This window comes from Geotrypetes seraphini, chromosome 11, assembly GCF_902459505.1.
Source record: "Geotrypetes seraphini chromosome 11, aGeoSer1.1, whole genome shotgun sequence".
NCBI lineage: Eukaryota > Metazoa > Chordata > Amphibia > Gymnophiona > Dermophiidae > Geotrypetes > Geotrypetes seraphini.
The window spans coordinates 64,487,771-64,508,931 of record NC_047094.1 but is presented as its reverse complement, the minus strand read 5'-3'; the positions used below and the strand labels follow the sequence as shown (position 1 = coordinate 64,508,931).

Below are 21,161 nucleotides of genomic sequence, written 5' to 3'. Positions count from 1 at the left end.
ATCATTTAGTTTTGAACAATGAAATTGTAGAGGCATCTAATTTACTCTAATAGCGGGAGCAGATTAATTTTGATTGATATTTGAATGGTTTAGGGGATGAGCCAACCGGGAAGGATTTCCTACGATGTCAGAGCTGACGTCGGAGGGAAACCTTCCGGGTTGGGGAAGATCCCAGTTTCCTCCTTCCAAGTGGGCTGCTGTTCCTTCCTGCCTTCAGTGGCACTTGTTGCAGGGCCACAGGCAGTTGCTGCACATGGCTGACCCAGAAGCTTTCTCTCCATCAGAGCTGATGTCGGAGATGAAGCTTTTGGGTCAGCTACATGCAGCAGCTGCCCGTGTCCCAGCAATAAGTGCTACTGAAGATAGGAATGAGCAACCCAGTTGACGGCCCTGAAGGAAGCGAGTACGGCCCTGGAGCGAGCAAGTAGGGAGAGAGGGGGAGAAAGGGGGGGAGGAGCACATTGGGACAAGGGAGGGGCATGATTTGGGGACAAAGGCTGGAAGGGGGCATGAACTTGGGACACAAGGAAGGGAGGAAGGGGGCACTAACTTGGGACATAGGAGGGAGGGAATAGAAAAGGGAGAATTATTGGGCATGAGTGGGTAAGTGAAAAGAAAAGATAGTGCCCATGGGGAAAGGAAGAAAGGAAAACTGGGCATAGAGAGAGAGAGAGAGAGGAGTAAGGTAGAGATGCATGGAGAATAGAAGGATGAGAGGGAGAAATGTTGGATATGGGTGTGGGGAGGGAACCGAGGGACAGATTGAAGGGGGAGGAATGCTGGACAGTGATAGAGGGAGAGATGTGGCATGGTGCTGAAGAGGTGTGATAGAAGGAGAAATGGACATGGGGCTGGTAGGCTGTGGTGAAAAATGTTGTACATGATCCAGGGGATGAGAAAGGGAGAAATGTTGCCAATAGGGGTGAAGGAGAGAGGAAGAAAAGTTGGTCTCATGGACGGACAGAGAGAGATGTTGGTTGGGGAAGTGAATGAGGTCCAGAGGTGAGAAAGTGTGCAGGAGGCAGAAAGAAAGAAATATTGGATGCACAGTCAGAAGAAAGTGCAACCAAGAGACTCATGAAATCACCAGACAACAAAAGTGATCAAAATGTCAGTTTTGAGAATTTATATCTGATTTCTATGTTTTGCACTATATTTGTCTATTTTTCCACAGATATTACTGAGATGACATTGCATATTTTAAAGTCATCTGCCTTGATCTCTTTGGAAAGAAACCACAAATATAAATGATAATTAACATTTTCTCTGCATTGTGTGCTTTGTGTTATTTTTTAAGTTTGTGGTTACCATTATGTATGGGTGCATATGAAAAATGAATGGAAGAAATTGTATTACAATTACAGTGGAACCTTGGTTTACGAGCATAATTCGTTCCAGAAGCATGCTCGTAAACCAAGTTACTCGTATATCAAAGCGAGTTTCCCCTTAGGAATGAATGGAAACTCACCTTTGATTCAATCTACCTCCTCCTCCCCCCCCACCCCCCTGAGGCTACCGGCGCTGCTTCATCACCCCCTCCCCCCTGCTCTAACTGGCATCGCACCCCCCGAACCAGCATCGCAACCCCACCTTGCGAACATCCCCCTGTGAGAACCGCATCGCACTCCCGTGGTGGAAGCAGCATCCTCTCACCCGCCCTCCCAAACATGCTCCTTTTTACCCCATCTGCTGCTTGTGCGAGTGAAAGAAAGCTTCCGCCTCTTGCCTGGGCTGGGCCTTGAGCATCTGTGCATGCTCAAGGCCTTCTGGCTCTCGTTCTCTCGGAGAGAACGAGATCCAGGAGGCCTTGAGCATGCGAAGATGCTCAAGGTCCAGCCCAGGCAAGAGGCGGGAGCTTTCTTTCACTCGCACAAGCAGCAGATGGGGTAAGGAGCATGTTTGGGAAGGAGGGCGGGCGGATGCCGCTTTCAACACGGGGGTGCGATGCGGCTCTCGTGGGGGGGGGTTGCGATGCTGATTAGAGTGGGGGGGGGGAGGTGCTCGTGTATCGGAACATGCTCAGTTTGCGAGATAAAAGTTTGCTAAGTGTTTCACTCGTCTTGCAAAACACTCACAAACTGAGGTTCCACTGTATCTGCTTGCTGTTCCCGGATAACACCTGTTATGATAAGTAGCTGTGCTGTACTAACACATTTGTACTGAACTGCTCTAGTTGTTAACACTGATCTGTGGAATAAGAAGTAGCTGAATTATTTCATCTCGATTAGGTTTGTTCAACGGCTACTTTATTTTTACAAGCAGAAGCAAGCTGTATGCCAACCTGGATCTGGATTACACCAAGTCCAAACAACTTACTGTGGTGGGATGCCAATTCATAGAATTGAATCAGAAGAGGTAAGAAAATATGTTTTTCAGAATACAGTGGTACCTTGGTTTACGAGCATAATTCGTTCCAGAAGCATGCTCGTAAACCAAAATACTCATATATCAAAGTGAGTTTCCCCATAGGAAATAATGGAAACTCGCTTTGATATGTTCCCCCCCCCCCGAGGCCAGCGACGCTGCTCTATTCCGCCCCCCCCCCCGAGAACCGGCATTGCTCCCCCCTGCGATCCGGCACCCCCCCCCCCCGCCACAACCTGAAGTCCCCCAGACCCACCCGAACCCGCTTCTTACTTTCAGCTCGGCCTCAGCACCGGCTTGTCCTGTGCGTTGGTACCGGTGCCCGAAGATCGGCCTCCTCTTCTGTGCTGGGCCTTGAGCATCTGTGCATGCTCAAGGCCTGCGAGTTCATGTTCTCTCCGAGATTCTCGGAGATCTCGGAGAGAACGTGAACTCGCAGACCTTGAGCATGCGCAGATGCTCAAGGCCCAGCAGAGAAGAGGAGGCCGATCTTCGGGAACCAGCACCAACGCATAGGACAAGCCGGTGCTGAGGCCGAGCTGAAAGTAAGAAGCGGGTTCGGGTGGATCTGGGGGACTTCAGGTCGCGGCAAGGGGGTGGTGGATCGCGGCGGGGGGGGGGGGCTGGATCGCAAATGTTTTGCTCGTCTTGCAAAACACTTGCAAACCGGTGCACTCGTAAACCGAGGTACCACTGTAGTACTATTATTATGGGGATGGGGTCTGGGGCGGAGCTTGGGCAGGGGTACTCTGTTGATATTTGTTAGACTTAGGTGGTACTTGGCTTGAAGAAGTTGAGAAACACGGTCTAGTGTGTGGTGACTGCATTGTATGGATACTCAGTGCTGCTACTTATACACATATCAGCACTGAAGATGTGGAACAAGTTAAACATTCAGTCAGCATTTTCTTATTCTGGTCATACACCAGCTAAATACAGTATATGAGAGGACAAAGCAAAAATCTACTACCAGCCGAATCACAGTAGGGGTTACACCAAGGATTGTATGTACACCTTAATAGCTCAGCAATGCAGAGAGGAGTTAGCTCATGCAGAAGACATGGCCACACAATGATTTCAAATTTATGGTAATGGGGCCATTAAATATTCTGCAGCAATGCAGAATGCAGCAAATAGTGTTTCAATTATGTGTACAAGAAGCTATGCACAAAACCTTTGGCAGTGGCAAGATCCCTCCAATTAGAATACAAGTTCTGTGTGCATAAACATTGCATATATTTAGCTTTCTGCATGATGCGGTATTATGCTTGTAGTAGAAACTGTGGATTCAGACATCCACGCATGGCTCTTCTGCAATGACAAGTTTTAATGCATCATTGAGTGACAGAAAAACCCTAGTAAATTATATGTACTAAACTTTAGGTCTTGAAGAAGGCAGGGCTGCTAAAGCAATAGACAAGATTTCATCTAGAACTAAAGATCTCTCTGTTGTTTTAATCAACAGATAGTTAAATACCCAAAATACTAGATGTTTGTACTATAAACTAGATATCTGCACTTTAAACACTTCTCCCTGCAATTTAACTTACCCCTGAAGAACCATAAACATCAAGCAGTTGTCTCCCTGTTAGTAGGCTCTATGCCAATTATTCATGAGGTAATAGGGCTATATATATATCTTCAGTGAGTTTGTGCATGACACAATCCTAAAGCACAGTTACTTACCGTAACAGGTGTTATCCAGGACAGCAGGCAGATATTCTCACACATGGGTGACATCACCGATGGAGCCCCGGTACGGACACTTGAAAAGTGAATTGCAACTTTAAGATTTAGAAAGTTCGATCAGCCCGCACTGCGCATGCGTGAATGCCTTCCCAACCGACGTAGGCGCGCGGTCCCTCAGTTAAGATAAGCCAGCTAAGAAGCCAACCAGGCGAGGAGGGTGGTTTGTGAGAATATCTACCTGCTGTCCCTGGATAACACCTGTTAGGGTAAGTAACTGTACTTTATCCCAGAACAAGCAGAAAGCATATTCTCACACATGGGTGACCTCCAAGTTAACTAGAATGGGATGGTGGGAGAGTTGGCCTTTAAGAAAATAAATTTTGTAATACTGACTGGCCGAAGTGCCTATCCCGTCTGAAGAAAGACTCCAGACAATAATGTGAGATGAATGTATAAACTGAGGACCAGGTGGCAAGTTTACAGATTTCCTCAATAGGAGTAGATCTAAGGAAAGCTACAGAAGCTGCCATAGCTCAGACTTTGTGAGCTGTGACATGACTTTGCAGGCATACACCGCTATCCAGTTGGAAATCGTTCTCTTGGAAACAGGATGTCCCAACTTATTAGGATCAAATGAGAGGAAAAGTTGAGGAGATGTTCTATGTGGCTTTGTTTTGTCGATGTAATAGGCCAAAGCACGTTTACAGTCCAGAGTGTGCAGCGCTGTTTCTCCAGCATGAGAATGAGGCTTAGGGGAAAAAAAAAAAAAAAAAAACTTAGGATGCATGCGTAGAACAACTTTATTATGGTGAAAAACTGTGAAGGTTGGATCTGCCACTAACGCTTGCAACTCACAGACCCTCCTGGCAGAGGTGAGAGAAATGAGAAAGACAACTTTACAGGTGAGAAACTTGAGATGAGTCGTGGCCATTGGTTCTAATGGAGGTTTGAGAGGTGGTTTCACATTGAAAAGTCCTTTCATGAATCTAGAGACCAAAGAATGAGCAGTAAATGGTTTTCCCCAAAAGCTGAAATAGCACTGAGATAACATAAGAATTGCCGCTGCTGGGTCAGACCAATGGTCCATCCTGCCCAGCAGTCCACTTAAGCAGCAGCCCCAAGGTCAAGACGAGTTATCCAAATGAGTCCAGTCTCACCAGTTTAGCATAAACTTGTCCAACTTTGTCTTGAAACGCTGGAGGGTGTTTTCTCCTATAACAGACTCCGGAAGAGCGTTCCAGTTTTCTACCACTCTCTGGGTGAAGAAGAATTTCCTTACGTTTGTACGGAAACTATCCCCTTTCAACTTTAGAGAGTGTCCTCTCGTTCTCCCTATCTTGGAGAGGGTGAACAGACTGTCTTTCTCTACTGTCTATTTCCTTCAGTATTTTGAATGTTTCAATCATGTCCCCTCGCTGTCTCCTCTTTTCAAGGGAGAAGAGGCCCAGCTTCTCCAATCTCTCACTGTACTGCAACTCCTCCATCCCCTTAACCATTTTAGTCGCTCTTCTCTGGATCCTCTTGAGTAATACCGTGTCCTCCTTCATGTACGGCGACCAGTGCTGGATGCAGTACTCCAGGTGAGGGACCACCATGGCACGGTACAGCGGCATGATAACGTTCTCTGATCTGTTCGTGATCCCCTTCTTGATCATTCCTAGCAATCTGTTCACCCTTTTCGCCGCCACAGTGCATTGTGCAGATGGCTTCATGGACTTGTTGATCAGAACTCCCAAGTCCCTTTCCTGGAAGGTCTCTCCAAGTACCGCCCCGGACATCCTGTATTCGTGCATGAGATTTTTGTTCCCGAAATGCATCACTTTGCACTTATCCACATTGAACCTCATTTGCCATGTCGATGCCCATTTCTCAAGCTTGATTATGTCACGTTGCAGATCTTCGCAATCCCCTTGTGTCTTCACTACTCTGTATAACTTCGTATCGTCCGCAAATTGAATCACCTCACTCGTCGTACCAATGTCCAGATCGTTTATAAAGATATTGAAGAGCACAGGTCCAAGCACCGAGCCCTGCGGCACCCCGCTGGTGAAGCTCTTCCAGTCTGAGAATTGTCCATTTACCCCCCACTCTGTTTCCTATGCTCCAGCCAGTTTTTAATCCACGTGAGTATTTCACCCTCGATTCCATGACATGCAATTTTCCAAAGTAGTTGTTCATGTGGAACTTTGTTGAACGCCTTCTGAAAATCCAGATATCCGCCTGTTTATTCCCTCGAAGTGCAGCAAGTTCGTCAAGCAAGATCTGCCTTTACTGAAACTGTGCTGGCTGGTCCTCATCAGATCGTGTCCGTCAAGGTGATCAATGATGCGGTCTTTTATCAGCGCTTCTACCATCTTTCCCGGTACCAAGGTCAGACTCACCAGTCTGTAGTTTCCCGGATCTCCCCTAGAACCTTTTTTGAAGATCGGCGTAACATTTGCCACCTTCCAGTCTTCCGGAATCTTTCCCGATTTGATCGACAGATTGGCTATTAGCTGAAGCAGTTCAGCTAAAGTTCCTTTCAGGTCCTTGATGACCCTCGGATGGATGCCATCCAGTCCTGGGGATTTATCACTCTTAAGCCTATCAATCTGCTTGCATACCTCTTCTAGACTGATTGTCAACCCTGTCAGTTTCCCGTCTTCGTTTCCAGTATATAGCCTGATGGGTTCCGGTATGCTGTGTATATCCTCTTTAGTAAATACAGACGCAAAAAATGTGTTCAGTTTGTCGGCGATTTCTTTGTCCTCCTTTAGCACTCCCTTTATTCCACGGTCATCCAACGGCCCCACCGCTTCCCTTGTGGGTCGTTTCCCCTTAATATATTGAAAGAACGGCTTGAAGTTTTTGCCTCCTTGGCTATTTTTTCCTTGTAGTCTCTTTTGACTCCTTTTACCGCCTTATGGCGCCTGCGTTGATGATGTTTGTGCTTATTCTAGTTTTCATCTGTTTTTGACCTTTTACATTCCTTAAATGAAGTTTTCTTGTCTCTGATCGCTTCCTTCACCTCTACAGTGAGCCATGCCGGTTCTTTATTCTTTTTCCTCTTGGATCCTTTGTTGATACACGGTATATATTACATTACATTAATTAGTGATTTCTATTCCGCCATTACCTTGCAGTTCAAGGCAGATTACATCCAAACTAAAACAATAATTACATTTAAACTTTGAAGTAATAGATTAAACGATGAGATAAAATTTTAAGGGAGAATTATGGGTTTTAGATAATGTTTGGTAACTAGAAAAATTAGAGAGTACTAAGGGTTTATAGAGTGTTGGATGTTGGGTTAGGATTGTTGTGCTGGATAGGTTTAACGTGTTTTTTGAAGAGTATGGTTTTAATTTCTTTCTTGAAGGTTTTGTAATCTGTGGATGAAGATAACAGAGTGGTGAGTTGTTTGTCCAATTTAGCTGCTTTGGAGGCTATTAGGTTGTCATAAAGTTTTTTTCGTTTGACATTTTTGGATGGTGGGTAATAGAATAGTGAATGTGTTCTTCTGTGTCTGATTGAGGAGGATTGATTTTGTCTGTTATTCCAGTAAGTTAGGCTTTCTCCGTTGATAGTCTTGTAAAGTAAGCAGTAGAATTTGAAGTTCACTCTCGCTTCTATTGGAAGCCAATGCGAGTCATGGTATGCCTCTGTGATATGGTCATATTTTTTTTAGTGAATAGACAAGTCTCAGGGCTGTATTCTGCACCGTCTGCAATTGCTTCATCATGGTCGTGGGACATGGTAGGTATAGTATGTTGCAGTAGTCCAGCATCCCAAGGATTAGAGATTGTACCAGTAGTAGGAATTGCTTCTTTTCGAAGAATGATCGGATTTTTCTCAGATTTCTCATGGTCATGAATGATGACTTTATTATTTTGTTAATTTGGGGTTGCATGTTATAGCTTCTGTCAATCGTGATTCCAAGCAATTTTAAAGTAGGTTGTATTGGGTATGAAAATGAATTTATTACAAGATTAGTTAACGTTGGAGTTTTGTGCCTCGGTGACTGTGTCCTTAAAAAGGGACCAAGCTTGCTCTAGTATTTTTACAGTGCTTATCCTTTTCTTAATCTTTTTCCCCACCATGAGTCTTATCCCTTTGTAATTCCCTTTTCGAAAGTTCAGCGCCGTGGCCATCATTTTGGACCGATGGACTCTGATAGATGTAGATTTAAGTCCAGTGTCATATAGATGAAGTAGATAATCCAACACCAATTTCACTGACAAGGAAGTTGGATCATGATGATGAAGGAGACAACAGGAAGAAAATGAGTCCACTTTTGTTGATAACATTGCTGAATGGCTGGCTTCCTGGAGGCATCAATAATATCGCGAACAGGCTGTGAAAGATGTAATTCATATGAATTCAGCCCGAGAGAAACCAAGCTCTCAGGTGTAACGACTGCAGGTTGGAATGTAGAAGAGATCCTTGATTTTGAGTAAGCAGAGTAGTAAAGATTGGTAGAGGAATTGGCTCCCTGGTGCTGAGCTGAAATAGAAGGGAGAACCAATGCTGCCGGGGCCACCAAGGAGCAATTAGACTCATGGTGGCTGCCTCTCGTTTGAGTTTGAACAGTCTTCAACAGGAGAGTAGCTGGAAGGTATGCATATAGGAACAGGCCCGTCCAATCCAGGAGAAACTTATCGGTTTCCAGAGAGTGAGAAGAGTAAAGTCTGGAGCAAAACTGGGGCAACTTGCGATTGTGGGGAGTTGTAAATAAGTCCCCATTGAGTAAAAATGGGATGGAGGGTCGCAGAGTTGAGAGCCCATTTGTGAGGTTGAAGAATTCTGCTGAGGTTGTCTTCCAGGGAATTCTTCTCTCCTTGAATGTAGACAGCCTTTAAGAAAATGCTGTAAACCGTCACCCATAGTTAGATTTTTTGAGCCTCCAGACATAAAAGAAGAGAGCCCATGCCCCCTTGCTTGTTCATGTAGTACATTGCTACTTAATTGTCTATGCGAAGGAGGAGGACTAAAAAGGTGTTTGAAAGCTTTGAGAGCATAATATAATCGCTGACTGGCAAAAATATTTACTTCCATACAAAAGCATTCCTAAAAATTACATTCTTATACCTAAAAGTTACATTCTTATACTAAGCTTACATGATTTATAAACAGAAATACAAAACAAAGATTGGAATATACAGTAAAACTTTGGATTGCAAATAACTTGGTTTGCAAGTGTTCTGCAAGACAAGCAAAACATTTTATTAAATTTTAACTTGATATACCAACAACGTCTTGCAATACAAGTACATACAGTATACAAGCATCACATTATCACAACTGAGCCAATGGTTTCTCTCTCTATGACGCTGCAAGAGTACAGTGACTGTTCCAAACGAACAAGGGCTTGCAATACACGTATGTATATTTTTGTACACAAGTGCCCTGGACTACAAGCATGCTTCTGGAACAAATTATGCTCGCAAACCAAGGTTTTACTGTACTCACAAAAGATAATCCATACACACAACTTTAAACCCTTTTTTTTTTTTTTTACAATTAACATACGTCTCAGTAGAGACTTACTCCCCCTCCCTTCAGAATTTCACAGAGGAGAGAGACTTGCTTAAAGATCAAAGAGATCAAATTACAGATGTAGTCCTTTTCAGAATTTTTAAATTTGGACAAAGAACTTCTTTTTAGCATGGAATATAAGTTCCAGAAATCATATTTTTTGTTTACATTCATTTCTGAATATACATAAACATTTTATAACATAGCCAAAAACTTTAAATCTAAACCTACTTATCTGTTTCAGGAGAAACTGCACAAAAGGAGGAGGAGGGGTACTCCCCCCTCCTGCTTTGAACAACTGACAGTTTCAAACATTTGGAAAGACAGAACTCATAAGGAACCCGGGATAGAAATACAGACAATGAACGGGATTTTGAATGTCATGCACACATAAAAAAACACATATACATGCAGATAAACAGTCCGTGCAAACAGCAATCTCTGTACTTTCGTACAATTTTAGTCTCATATCTTTCTTATAAACGTGGTATCTCGGTTGGAATAAAATTTTCCTACACAAAAGATTTGTTCTTCCCTATTGGGCTGCTCAACTGCATTGCCCCTCATAATCCTACCTACATCTGCTGATTCCAGCTACATGAGCCCTTTTAATCAGAAAATGTACTAGTATGAAACCTAAAATCATACAACCCAGCGGTATATGTCACAATCACAAAATTACTATAGAATACCACTTATATAAAACAATACACATCAGTATTGTTAAACCTTAACACTATAGGGCTTGCTAAACGGCCTCAGAGATGGAGCCTACGCACAGCCATACAATCACAAGCTGGGATGATCCGCGTAGATGTAATACTCCTGCTCCAATCATTGGCCAATAAATACTTGTTTTAACTTTTTTTGTGCTATTTTTTAAAGCTAAGCTAATATAAACCCTTCACCAATCATTACTGAAGATATAGTGCATTTTCAAAAAAATCTTCAGCAAATACTGTGCATATTGTCCAAATTTGAAAAGCTAGACCATACAACTTCTCTTTATTGTTGAATAGTCTTCGCTGTGGGAGTCTTTTTTTAAAAAACCTCAGTCAGTCCATGTCCGTCTGCCGACGCGGCCAGCGTTTCGCGGGAATTACATACATCCGCTGCGTCAGGGCCACCGGGACATTAACAATCACATGCACACTAAAAATGAATACAAAAGTTAAGACATTACCCCTCAAACATCAAAATACCTAAAAAAAATTTTACCACAACACACACAGCAGTGCATTCGATCACAGCTTTTCAAACAGTGCTAAGATGGCAGCCACAACTTATTTATAACTTGTTCAACGTAATGACGCAATAACATAATGACGTAACCAGAGCGTGCCTATTACACGCTTCAATCTCCAAAGAAAGGGTAGACCAATTGTTTCCAACCGAGGTGCCCTGTTGGAAGCTTCATCCATATATATTGACAAATTTTTGCAGCAGTTTGTTTGTCAGACTACTGCTTTTACTCAAGATACAACACAGTTTCTTAAAAAATTGGATACTGTTAAGCCTGAACCCCACTCTCTCTTGGTAACCATTGATGTCTGTTCTTTATATACGATTATCCTCCAAGTTGAAGCATTACAAATAATACATGACACTTTGGAGAAAAGATCTAATTTTAGAGTTCCAACTGAGTTTATATGTTCCCTAGCTAATATAGTACTGTGTGACAGTTTCTTTATGTTTGAGAAGCACTTGTTTCATCAGAAGTCCGGTATTGCGATGGGGATAACGATGGCCCCTTCAGTTGCTAACTTGTTTATGGACAAGTTTGAGTGTGATTGGGTGTATGGATGTGAATTTTTCAAGTCTGTTATCTTTTGGACGAGATACATCGATGATATTTTTTTGATCTGGAATGGGGGTCAGGAGAAATTGGAACATTTTTTCTCTTATTTGAATGCTTGTCACCCTAAAGTACAGTTTACTTATACTTTTAGCACTCACCAGATTTCTTTTTTGGATGTATCGGTGGAAATCAGGAATGGTGAATTTCATACAGTAGTATACACAAACCTACTGACTGTAATTCCAGTCTTCACTATTCCAGTGCCCACCCCAGTTCCTTGAAAAAAAGTCTCCCCTACTCCCAATTTTTACGCATGTGAAGGATTTGTTCCTCGACAAGTGATTTCAAAAAACAAGCTGATGTTCTTAAACAAAAATTTTTAGCTCGGGGTTATCCTTCTAAGGTTGTTTCTGCAGCCTACAAAAGAGCACGTTATAGTCATAGGGATACTCTATTTGCTCCTAAAACTCCTGAGCCCCAAAAATTAGGAGAACAATATATGACATGCGTGGTGACATACTCTAGTCAATGTCACCAGGTGGTCTGCTCTTTAAAGCGGCATTGGGGGATTTTGCAAACTTCGGGAATTTTTAAAGCTCACCATCTAAGAATAGCTTTCCGGCGAACTCGCAATCTTTAAGAGATTCTGTGCCCCTCTGTGTTACCTAGTGTTAAACTCAGTGATACTGTAATACAGTTGGGACACAGAGAGTGTGGGACATGTCAAATGTGTAGGCTGATGGTATGCACTGACTGGGTTTGCAATCCTAAGGACAAGAGAGAATATATTCTGAGACATACCTCTGATTGCAAAACCTGTGGGGTTGTGTATATCATACAATGCCCCTGCGATTTAATCTATGTGGGTCAGACATCTAGGAGACTAACTACAAGGCTTACTGAACATAAAAGTAACATCAAAAATAAAGTATTTGGGGCACCTTTGGCCAAGCATTGTATAGAAAGTAAGCACGAGTTCTGGTCTCTGAAAACTTTGATTTTGGAAGTGGTTGCCCCGGGAAGTAGAGGGGGGGATTTCAGGCGTTATCTTGCACAACGAGAACAACGTTGGATTAATAGGTTAGATACTTTATGGCCTAAGGGCCTTAATAGGTCCTTTGAATGGCATCACTTTTACTAGTAGCCTTTCTTTGGAGATTGAAGCGTGTAATAGGCACGCTCTGGTTACGTCATTATGTTATTGCGTCATTACGTTGAACAAGTTATAAATAAGTTGTGGCTGCCATCTTAGCACTGTTTGAAAAGCTGTGATCGAATGCACTGCTGTGAGTGTTGTGGTAAAATTTTTTTAGGTATTTTGATGTTTGAGGGGTAATGTCTTAACTTTTGTATTCATTTTTAGTGTGCGTGTGATTGTTAATGTCCCGGTGGCCCTGACGCAGCGGATGTATGTAATTCCCGCGAAATGCTGGCCGCGTCGGCACACGGACATGAACTGACTGAGGTTTTTTTTAAAAAAGACTCCCACAGCGAAGACTATTCAACAATAAAGATAAGTTGTATGGTCTAGCTTTTCAAATTTGGACAATATGCACAGTATTTGCTGAAGATTTTTTTGAAAATGCACTATATCTTCAGTAATGATTGGTGAAGGGTTTATATTAGCTTAGCTTTAAAAAATAGCACAAAAAAAGTTAAAACAAGTATTTATTGGCCAATGATTGGAGCAGGAGTATTACATCTACGCGGATCATCCCAGCTTGTGATTGTATGGCTGTGCGTAGGCTCCATCTCTGAGGCCGTTTAGCAAGCCCTATAGTGTTAGGGTTTAACAATACTGATGTGTATTGTTTTATATAAGTGGTATTCTATAGTAATTTTGCCCTTTTAATCAGGTCAGAATTCATGCACATATTTTCTCTAAAATACTTTCAACATACGCGTATATTCTTGATTCCACTGCCTGCTCTGAGCAGCTAGAAACACATAAGTCATTAACGAGCCTAGCAGGCAAAAATCCAACAGATATTTATTACCCCTCCTCAATCTTCCTTTACAAATACAGCACAATAGAAATATAGCCAGTTCTAACCAATTCCCTGACTCCTGCAAACAGCTACAGATTCAGTTTCGTTTACCAAACAGACAGACACAGTTCCTAGAATCCCTCCCCGCTGTTTCAATGATGGATCAAGTCATTTACTAGAGCATGGGAAAAGATACAGGAGGAATGATCAGTTCCTTACCAGTTTGGTGGCCAACCCCAGACAGATACCTGTACTTTAAGCCAGGACTCGATTAATAGGTTGAGCCGGCCAGAGCCACGAGGTCTACAAATTCCAAGAGGAATTAAGCCGGCTTAGAAGACAGGTCAGTTCTCAGACCAGACACAAGTGACCAATCGAGTTGCCGGTGATCAAAAGACCTTCAAGTCCCTGTTCGGAAGCCAAATGAAAGGTCACTTTGGGCAGCCAAAAAATCTAGAGACTTGAAGAAAGCACAGATGGTTTATTAGCATACGTATGCGACTCCCGAGCTCCAAGCTGGCTTCAGAAGTGCCGAAACCAGGACGTTACAGAAATTTTTATACATTCTTCTGGCTATACAACTGAATTCTAGAAAAACTTTTCACGTGTTATGTTTCTTAACAATCATTGGTCCTCAGCTCACACTAGCAGGTCACTAGCAAGTCACTTATCTAGGCCCTGCAGTCTTTCTGTTACATGTCGTTTATGCTGAGATAGCCATAAGAAGTTAGAATGTCGAAGCTAACACCCAATACAGGCAGGCTAGAACATGAGATAAGTTAGGTCTGCAGCTAAACATAATTCAGCATTTTATTAAAGAGAAAACTTAGTTCAACAATTAGAAAAACCAGTCCCAGACTCCTTCAGGGGTAGGTCTTAATAAAAGCCCTATCCCCTAAAATAAGCCCTAGTTGTAGGCAGCTACGCTTCCCCCCACCCCCGCCATGTAGCCGAACCGCCAAACCCACACTGACCCTCCATTCTTCCCTCGCAACTGATCCCCGCCGACCGCGACCATAAATACCTTGCTGCAAAGGAGTGTCAGGTCAGCAGCACTCACAGGCAGTTTCGCGGCCTTCTCGCTGGGGCCTTCTGTATTCTGATGATGTCATCAGTACACAGACAGCCCCAGCAAGTAGGCTGCGAAGCAGCATGTGAGTGCTGCTGACCCGCAGCAAAGTATTTATGGTCGTGGTCGAATCAGTTGGGAGGGAAGAATGGAGGGGTCATCGGTGGTTCTGCTGCGCGATGGCGGAAGAGGGTGCTCAAGGGTTCTGCTGCACAGGGGGATGTGAGGGAGGGAAGGATGGAAGCTTGGCAAAGGGTTATGCTGCACGAGGGATGAAAGTTGGGCAAGGGTTCTGCACAGGGGGATGGGGGGATAGAAAGATGCTCCAGAGGGAAGTCACAAAGGAATAGGTGAGAGGGGAAGAAAGATGTTGCACATGTGGGGGAAAGCAGAGAGGAAGAATTGTTAAGTCCAGATAACATATGTGCTAAATATTCAATGCACGCACCGTCTTTATTCAAAGCCTTTACAAATTGTTTCATCAGGCCTAGCTTTATAAGTAGCAATGGCAGTACGATTCTCTCTCGTACTACCAAAGGTTCATTGATTACATTTTGTCCTCCAACCACCAAATATCTTTTTTTGCCCAATGTTCATGTTTGGCTCTACTATTCCAAAAGCATAAAAAGCAAAGATACTTTGTGTAGCTACCATATCTAAGAAACTAGAGCTGATGTGGTCTATCCAATGCAATTTTCTGAATCAGCACCCCAAATAACCCAAGGCACCAAGATTTTTATTTTTTTGTTGGCCTATGTTATCACATACGATCACACCCGAGTCCTGCTCCTCTTTCATATAAAGAAGTATTTCATCCCCTAAACCATACTGCTCCCTCAGATTTTTGCAGCCCAAATACATGACCCTTCATTTTCCAGAATGAATCTCAGTTGTCAACTTTTGGACCATTCTTCTTAATTCTAATGATTTACTGATGTTTACAAGAACAAAATATTTGCTTCAATAATTTTTGGATCACTGTTTCAAACAAATATTTTTCTCATTTACTTGAGTGGTATATACTATGACAACAAACACACACTCTCAAAATTCAAACATACATTCACAATGGGAAATAAGCCTGAAAATGAAGTGTTATACAACCAGTGACACACACCTCTATCGGCTTGAATGTCAGAAATTACATCGAGGTAGGAAAAAGCCTCAGAGCCCCTCCTCCACTAGCCGACACAGCGGCTACCAGATGTGGAGAACTATACAGGGTGTAATTAAGTCACTGGCATAAAACACCTCCTCGTGTAAATTTCTAACATAAAAGCCTTGTGCAATGCAACCTCTAGTAGGGAATACAGCCACTATGCTGTCTGGGAGGCAGCCTTGATGGAAAGTGGAGAGTGTGAAGAACAAAAATAACACCTTCACATCCTGAGGCAGCTTGAGTTAGCGAAACGCTGGCCACCGTCGACGTTTGGTGCATCTTTCTTCAAATAAGTAATCCTCTACTGACACAGGGCTCCTTTTACGAAGGTGCGCTAGGGTTTTTAGTGCACGCACAAAATTACTGTGCGCTATAGCGCGTGGTAGCCGAAAATCTACCACCTCCTAAAAAGAAGGCGGTAGTGGCTAGCGCACTCCGGAATTTAACGTGCGCTATTGCGCGCGTTAAGGCCCTAGCGCAGCTTTGTAAAAGGAGCCCATAGTTTGTTGTGTGTAGTGGCTGTATTCCCAACCAGACTTATATTTCCCACTGTGAATGTATATTTGCTGTGCTTTGAATTTTCAAACAAATATGAAACATGCCACAGTGCAAGGCCAGCCAACCTTTCAAAGATCAAGAGCCAAGAAATGAGAATGAACAGTGACAGTCACTTGTTCTCTGTTATACTTTTAACTCTTAAAAGATCACTAATAAACATGGCAATCAAACCATGAATTCCTATGAAGTTCTAATTTCAGAGGAAAAGCAGTAGAAAACAGCAATAGCAGGTAAGGGGACCTACTGGCCTGATAGCTCTTGCCAGCTGAAGGCATTCATTGGGGGTGGGGATAGGGGTTGAGGAATCACAAGGATGTCTGGTATAATAAGAGAAGCAAATGATCAGTTAGGCTGAATGCTAGCCATGCCGATAGCATCACCAAAATAATAGTAATAATAAAAAAAATCTTGAAGAAAAAAGCAAAAATTCTCTTCGTAGCACTAAAACTTTTAAGAAAAAAAATAATGCTTAAATCAGACATTTCTACAAACTCGCATAACACATTGATTCTGACATTCAATAGTGCTAGTATTACTGTATATGAAAGAACCATCTGATTGGGAAAAAAGTATTTCCTTTTTTATATACAAAAAGTGTACATAAAACTAGTATTAAACATCAACTTCTATGGTGTACGTGCTATATGTTTATATGTAGTTAAGCTTTGAAATACTTCTATTATCTATCTAAAAGATTAGGGCTACCTCAGGAAAGCTGAAGTCCATGCTAAGCGTTATAATGGTAAGTGATAAAACAGAAACCTATAGTAACATTCTACAGTGGTGTGCAAAAGTCCTCATCACATGGTGAAATTTGAGTATTTAGTCATTTGAGACTCAGTTAACATAATTTAAGGTACTAACTGAATTGACTGAATTTCTGGTAATTCTTGATAACTATGACTATTCAGTTACATCAAATTGATCAGAATGATTTTGTTAATACACAAAGAAGTACTTCCAGTGCTGTGACCTTATATTGGGAATCCAGTGGATACCAAATATGAATATGATTCTTTTGATATAATAGTGTGTTTATTTACAGATTGAGTTCCACCCTGAATTCTCGACCGATGGAAGAAAGCCTACTGGAGCTCCGTTTGTCTGTTTGTGTTATGTGATCTCTGTGTTGTCTGTTTTAGCTTATGGGGGTACCCCAGGAAAAACATTACACATTTGCCATTTCCAGAGTTTTGCCACCCCTTCTATTAGTCCAAATGGTACCATGCCCCTTTCCAAAAGGATTCTCTCTCATACAAGAAAGCTTTTTATGAAAACCATGCTCACAATGATTTTATGCTATGGCTCACACAATCCAATTATAACTTTAGTTAGGGGTTATATTATAAGATGGTATCTTAAAAAGACATAAGGCATAAGACAGAGGCATAAGAGTCTGTGTGAAAACGGAATTGAAATTTACCAATCAGCAGTGTAACATTTTCAGCAAATCAGAAGTGATATTTTTGCAGCCAATTAGCTTCACTTTGTGGCAGGAAGTATACACTTCTGGGATTCCTGCAACTAGTATCATTCAAACTGATTGTCCAGCGACATCAATAGCAATGAAGTCCAAATTTGAGTTCTTGTTGAAGAAAAAACAAGTTTGAATAGTGGTTCTTGGTAAAGTAGGCAGATTACACAGAGGATGGAATGTAATCAAAGTATAGTGATCAGGGTGCTTCAGAAGGAGACAGGAGGAACACAGGATAGAAAGCGTTCAGGTTAACTAAATAAAACAAGTTACAGACAAGATTGAGTGTTGTGATGCACAATTGCACATTTCTTAGCAATAGGAAGCTGACGTCGTCCCTTCAATTGCTGAGCAGATGGCAGGACAAGTGCTCAGTCATGGTTAGTACAAGCATAGTGACGGGTAGGTGCCTGGAATTTGGTTTGAATGGATGTAAAGCTAGGAAAAACACACTACTGACTGTGCAGCAAAGAAAGTGAAGAATGGCATGAGCTGTGCAATACAGCAAGTGGACAAAGGAAATGTGGGAGTGATGACAATGCTTTCTGCATCTTGGGTGATCAGTGCAGAACGTATGTATGCAGATATCCAGGAGAAGAATTCAAGCCTGAATGCCTTAACCTGTTGGTTAAGCATCCTACAAAGATATGGGGATGTATGGCGGCAAAATGGTGTTGGCTGGCTTCACATTGTAGAGGGCATGGTGAATGCAGTAAAGCACATTGAAATCCCACAGAAATGCACGTTGCCTTCAGCAAAGAACTGGTTTCCTGGTGATTACTTCAAGATGATAATGCACCATGTCATTGAGCAAAAACTGTATTCAAATGGATGAGAAAGAAGGGAGTGAAGACAATTGATTGGCCTGCTCAGTCATCAGATCTCAATCCAATTGAGAACCTGTAGCATAAGCTGTTACTGGAAATATCAAAAAAACAGTCAACAACAAAGCAAGAGCTGATTGTGTCATTGGAAGAAACTGAAAACTCATCTAGTTGACACTTAATCATCATACCATCTCCTCCCCCTCCACACACACCCCCTCCTTCCTACCTCTTCTCTTCTTCTTTTCCCCTCCTCCATTTCTATAAGTCGCCTGAGCCTGCCTAGGTGTGAGCAACGCAGAAATAGAAGATTAGATTAAAATAGGATTATCACCCACGAGCATCTGATGAAGCTGGTCCACTCTATGCCCAAAAGGTGTTGGCTTGCCTGCAAGAGCAAAGGCTGGACAATCAAATATTGAAAGCAGTAGGCAGATCAAAACAGCCCTCTTAGTCTTCAGGGGTAATTATAGAAATAAAACTAATAGTAATATAACAGAATCTGTTACAACTTAATATTATACAGCACAATACATTAGCATCACCAATGTTCAACAAAATTTCTCTGGACTGAAAATTTATTTAAAGGTACACCTTTATCAAATATGCATGTACAGTAACTTAACATATTATAGTAGAATGGAAAATTAAATAAGATAATGCATAACAAATGGTTACATAGCTTAAAACGCATCAATCAAGCGATGCAGGACTTTTGCACAGCATTGTAAGTGTATAGAAATTCCATTGCACCCAAAGAGTTGCAAACACCCTCCAGCAGTATTACTGTTTTCCTCAACAGCATAACCTGCTCTCTCACCTGACGGCCATGCCGGCTCTCTGGTCCTGAGGTACTCCCGTTCAGTAACGGGGTGCCTTCCCCAGGCTCCTGCAGCCGCTTCTGCTGCTCCTCCTCGTCATCTCTTCCGGACCAGGTCACTTTCTTGGAGATGTTCGCCATGACTCTCCAGTGAGAGGGCAGAGGACCGGGGGGAGATGGGCGGATACGTATTCTTCTACACCAGAACCGGCGCCGTGCTTACTACTCTGTTTGTTCCCAGGACTACTGTCCCGTACCTCACGCCTGGTTGCTCACGTGACCCATTGCGGTTTGTCCCCTCCCCTCCCCAGCAGAAGTCCCGTGACCCTAAACAGCTGACTACAGGGCCCCAATGGGGTCAAACTACGTGGCCTCTCGGGAGCTGTAGTTTCCTGAAGACTAGAGACGCTCGTAGATGTGGCGCCAGTGATAGGCCGCACTGCCTGCTGGGAGCTGAAGTTTTCTTAAATCCGATCTGAAGAAGGATTACTTTTAAAAGTTAATCAAACAATGCACTAAGTCCAATAAAAAAGGCATCAACTTTATTCCGTTTGTTCTGTTTTATTTCTATATCTTATCTTAAATCTGGATAAGTTAAATGGATGGGGTAACAGGTAGACCGCACTGCTTATGTTGTAGTTCCAGGGCACAGTTGTTAGACGGAGATGATCGTAAAATGTGCTAAATCAGTTGCCTGTTTAGTGGGATTGTTGCCAGAATTTGCTATTTTTTGAACCCGAAGGAAGCTTTCGAAATGTGAACGCGAACAAGGAACTGGATTAACTATATGATGCCACAAGTCTAGCAAATTTCCTGTTTTTCTGTACCTCCATAAGGTTTCCATCTGATTGAACATACCTGCAAGCTGAAAATTACCTCGGTGTCTTTTTTAATTATTATTTGTTTTCTTTACAAGGTCCCGCCCCTTGCCGTACTTCCGCCATAGCCATCGTCCAATCCTGTACGAGAAAAACGAGGGGTGCGTACAATTAGGTAGTGCGAATAGTACATATCCTTATCGGATTCAGATAGGTGTGTTAGCGTTAGGAGGTATTTTTGTTTTTTCGAACTCTCTTGCTAAAGTAATATACTGTATATGGGGGTTGACTTTACATTAGGACGTCTGTTTCATGTCGACGTTAAAAAGGTCAGGCTAAGGGACTGTGCCACGGTAGCACTGCTGATTCAAAATAAGGGCTTTGAACAAACTTCTAGAATCTAGATAAACTCAATTACCTATATTGACTCCATTTAAAAATTCTGTTCAAAAACACTCATAACTTGTCGAAAATTGAACCATTGTAATTACTTAAAAGGTAGAAACCGGTTCTTATTATTTCCACCTTAAATAAGATCGATCTGACGTCTAATAAGCTGGCATTTGTTTTGACATCCTACCTAGACCAGGGGTGTCAATGTCCCTCCTTGAGGACCACAATCTAGTCGGGTTTTCAGGATTTCCTCAATGAATATACATGAGATCTATTTGCATGCACTGCTTTCATTGTATGCTATTAGATCTCATGCACATTCATTGGGGAAATCCTGAAAACCCAACTGGATTGCGACCCTTGAGGAGGGACTTTGACACCTATGTTCTAGATCTAGACTAATTGTAGTTCTGTTGCACAAGGCATGCGAGTCCTAAATAATGGGTTAACTTCCCCAAGTCGCCAGCTGTTGTTGAAGGAATCATATATATTCTCCCTCAATATTCGCAGGGGTTAGGGGCAGAGCCGGCGCGCAAATATTGAAAATTCGTGAATAACATTTGGGACGGCTCTGACCCAACCCCGCCTTCCCCTGGCATCCAGGACCTTACCTGGTGGTCTAGCGTGCTTTCGGGGCAGGAGTGATCTTCCTATGCTCCTGCCCCGGGCAGATCACTCACACAAAATGGCTGC

General features: G+C 42.6%; 1 protein-coding gene across 2 annotated transcripts in view; it reads right to left on the bottom strand.

The window, feature by feature from the left end:
• The window catches only part of CLCN7 (chloride voltage-gated channel 7), a 279,608-nt gene extending 259,498 nt beyond the window's left edge, over positions 1-20,110 (bottom strand). For both annotated transcript variants that reach the window (XM_033914321.1, XM_033914322.1), the window contains exon 1: positions 19,258-20,110. In XM_033914321.1, the coding sequence (XP_033770212.1) occupies positions 19,258-19,398 (141 nt within the window). In that variant the 5' untranslated portion in view covers positions 19,399-20,110. The remainder of the gene's footprint in view (positions 1-19,257) is intronic.
• Between the last annotated feature and the right edge of the window lie 1,051 nt (positions 20,111-21,161).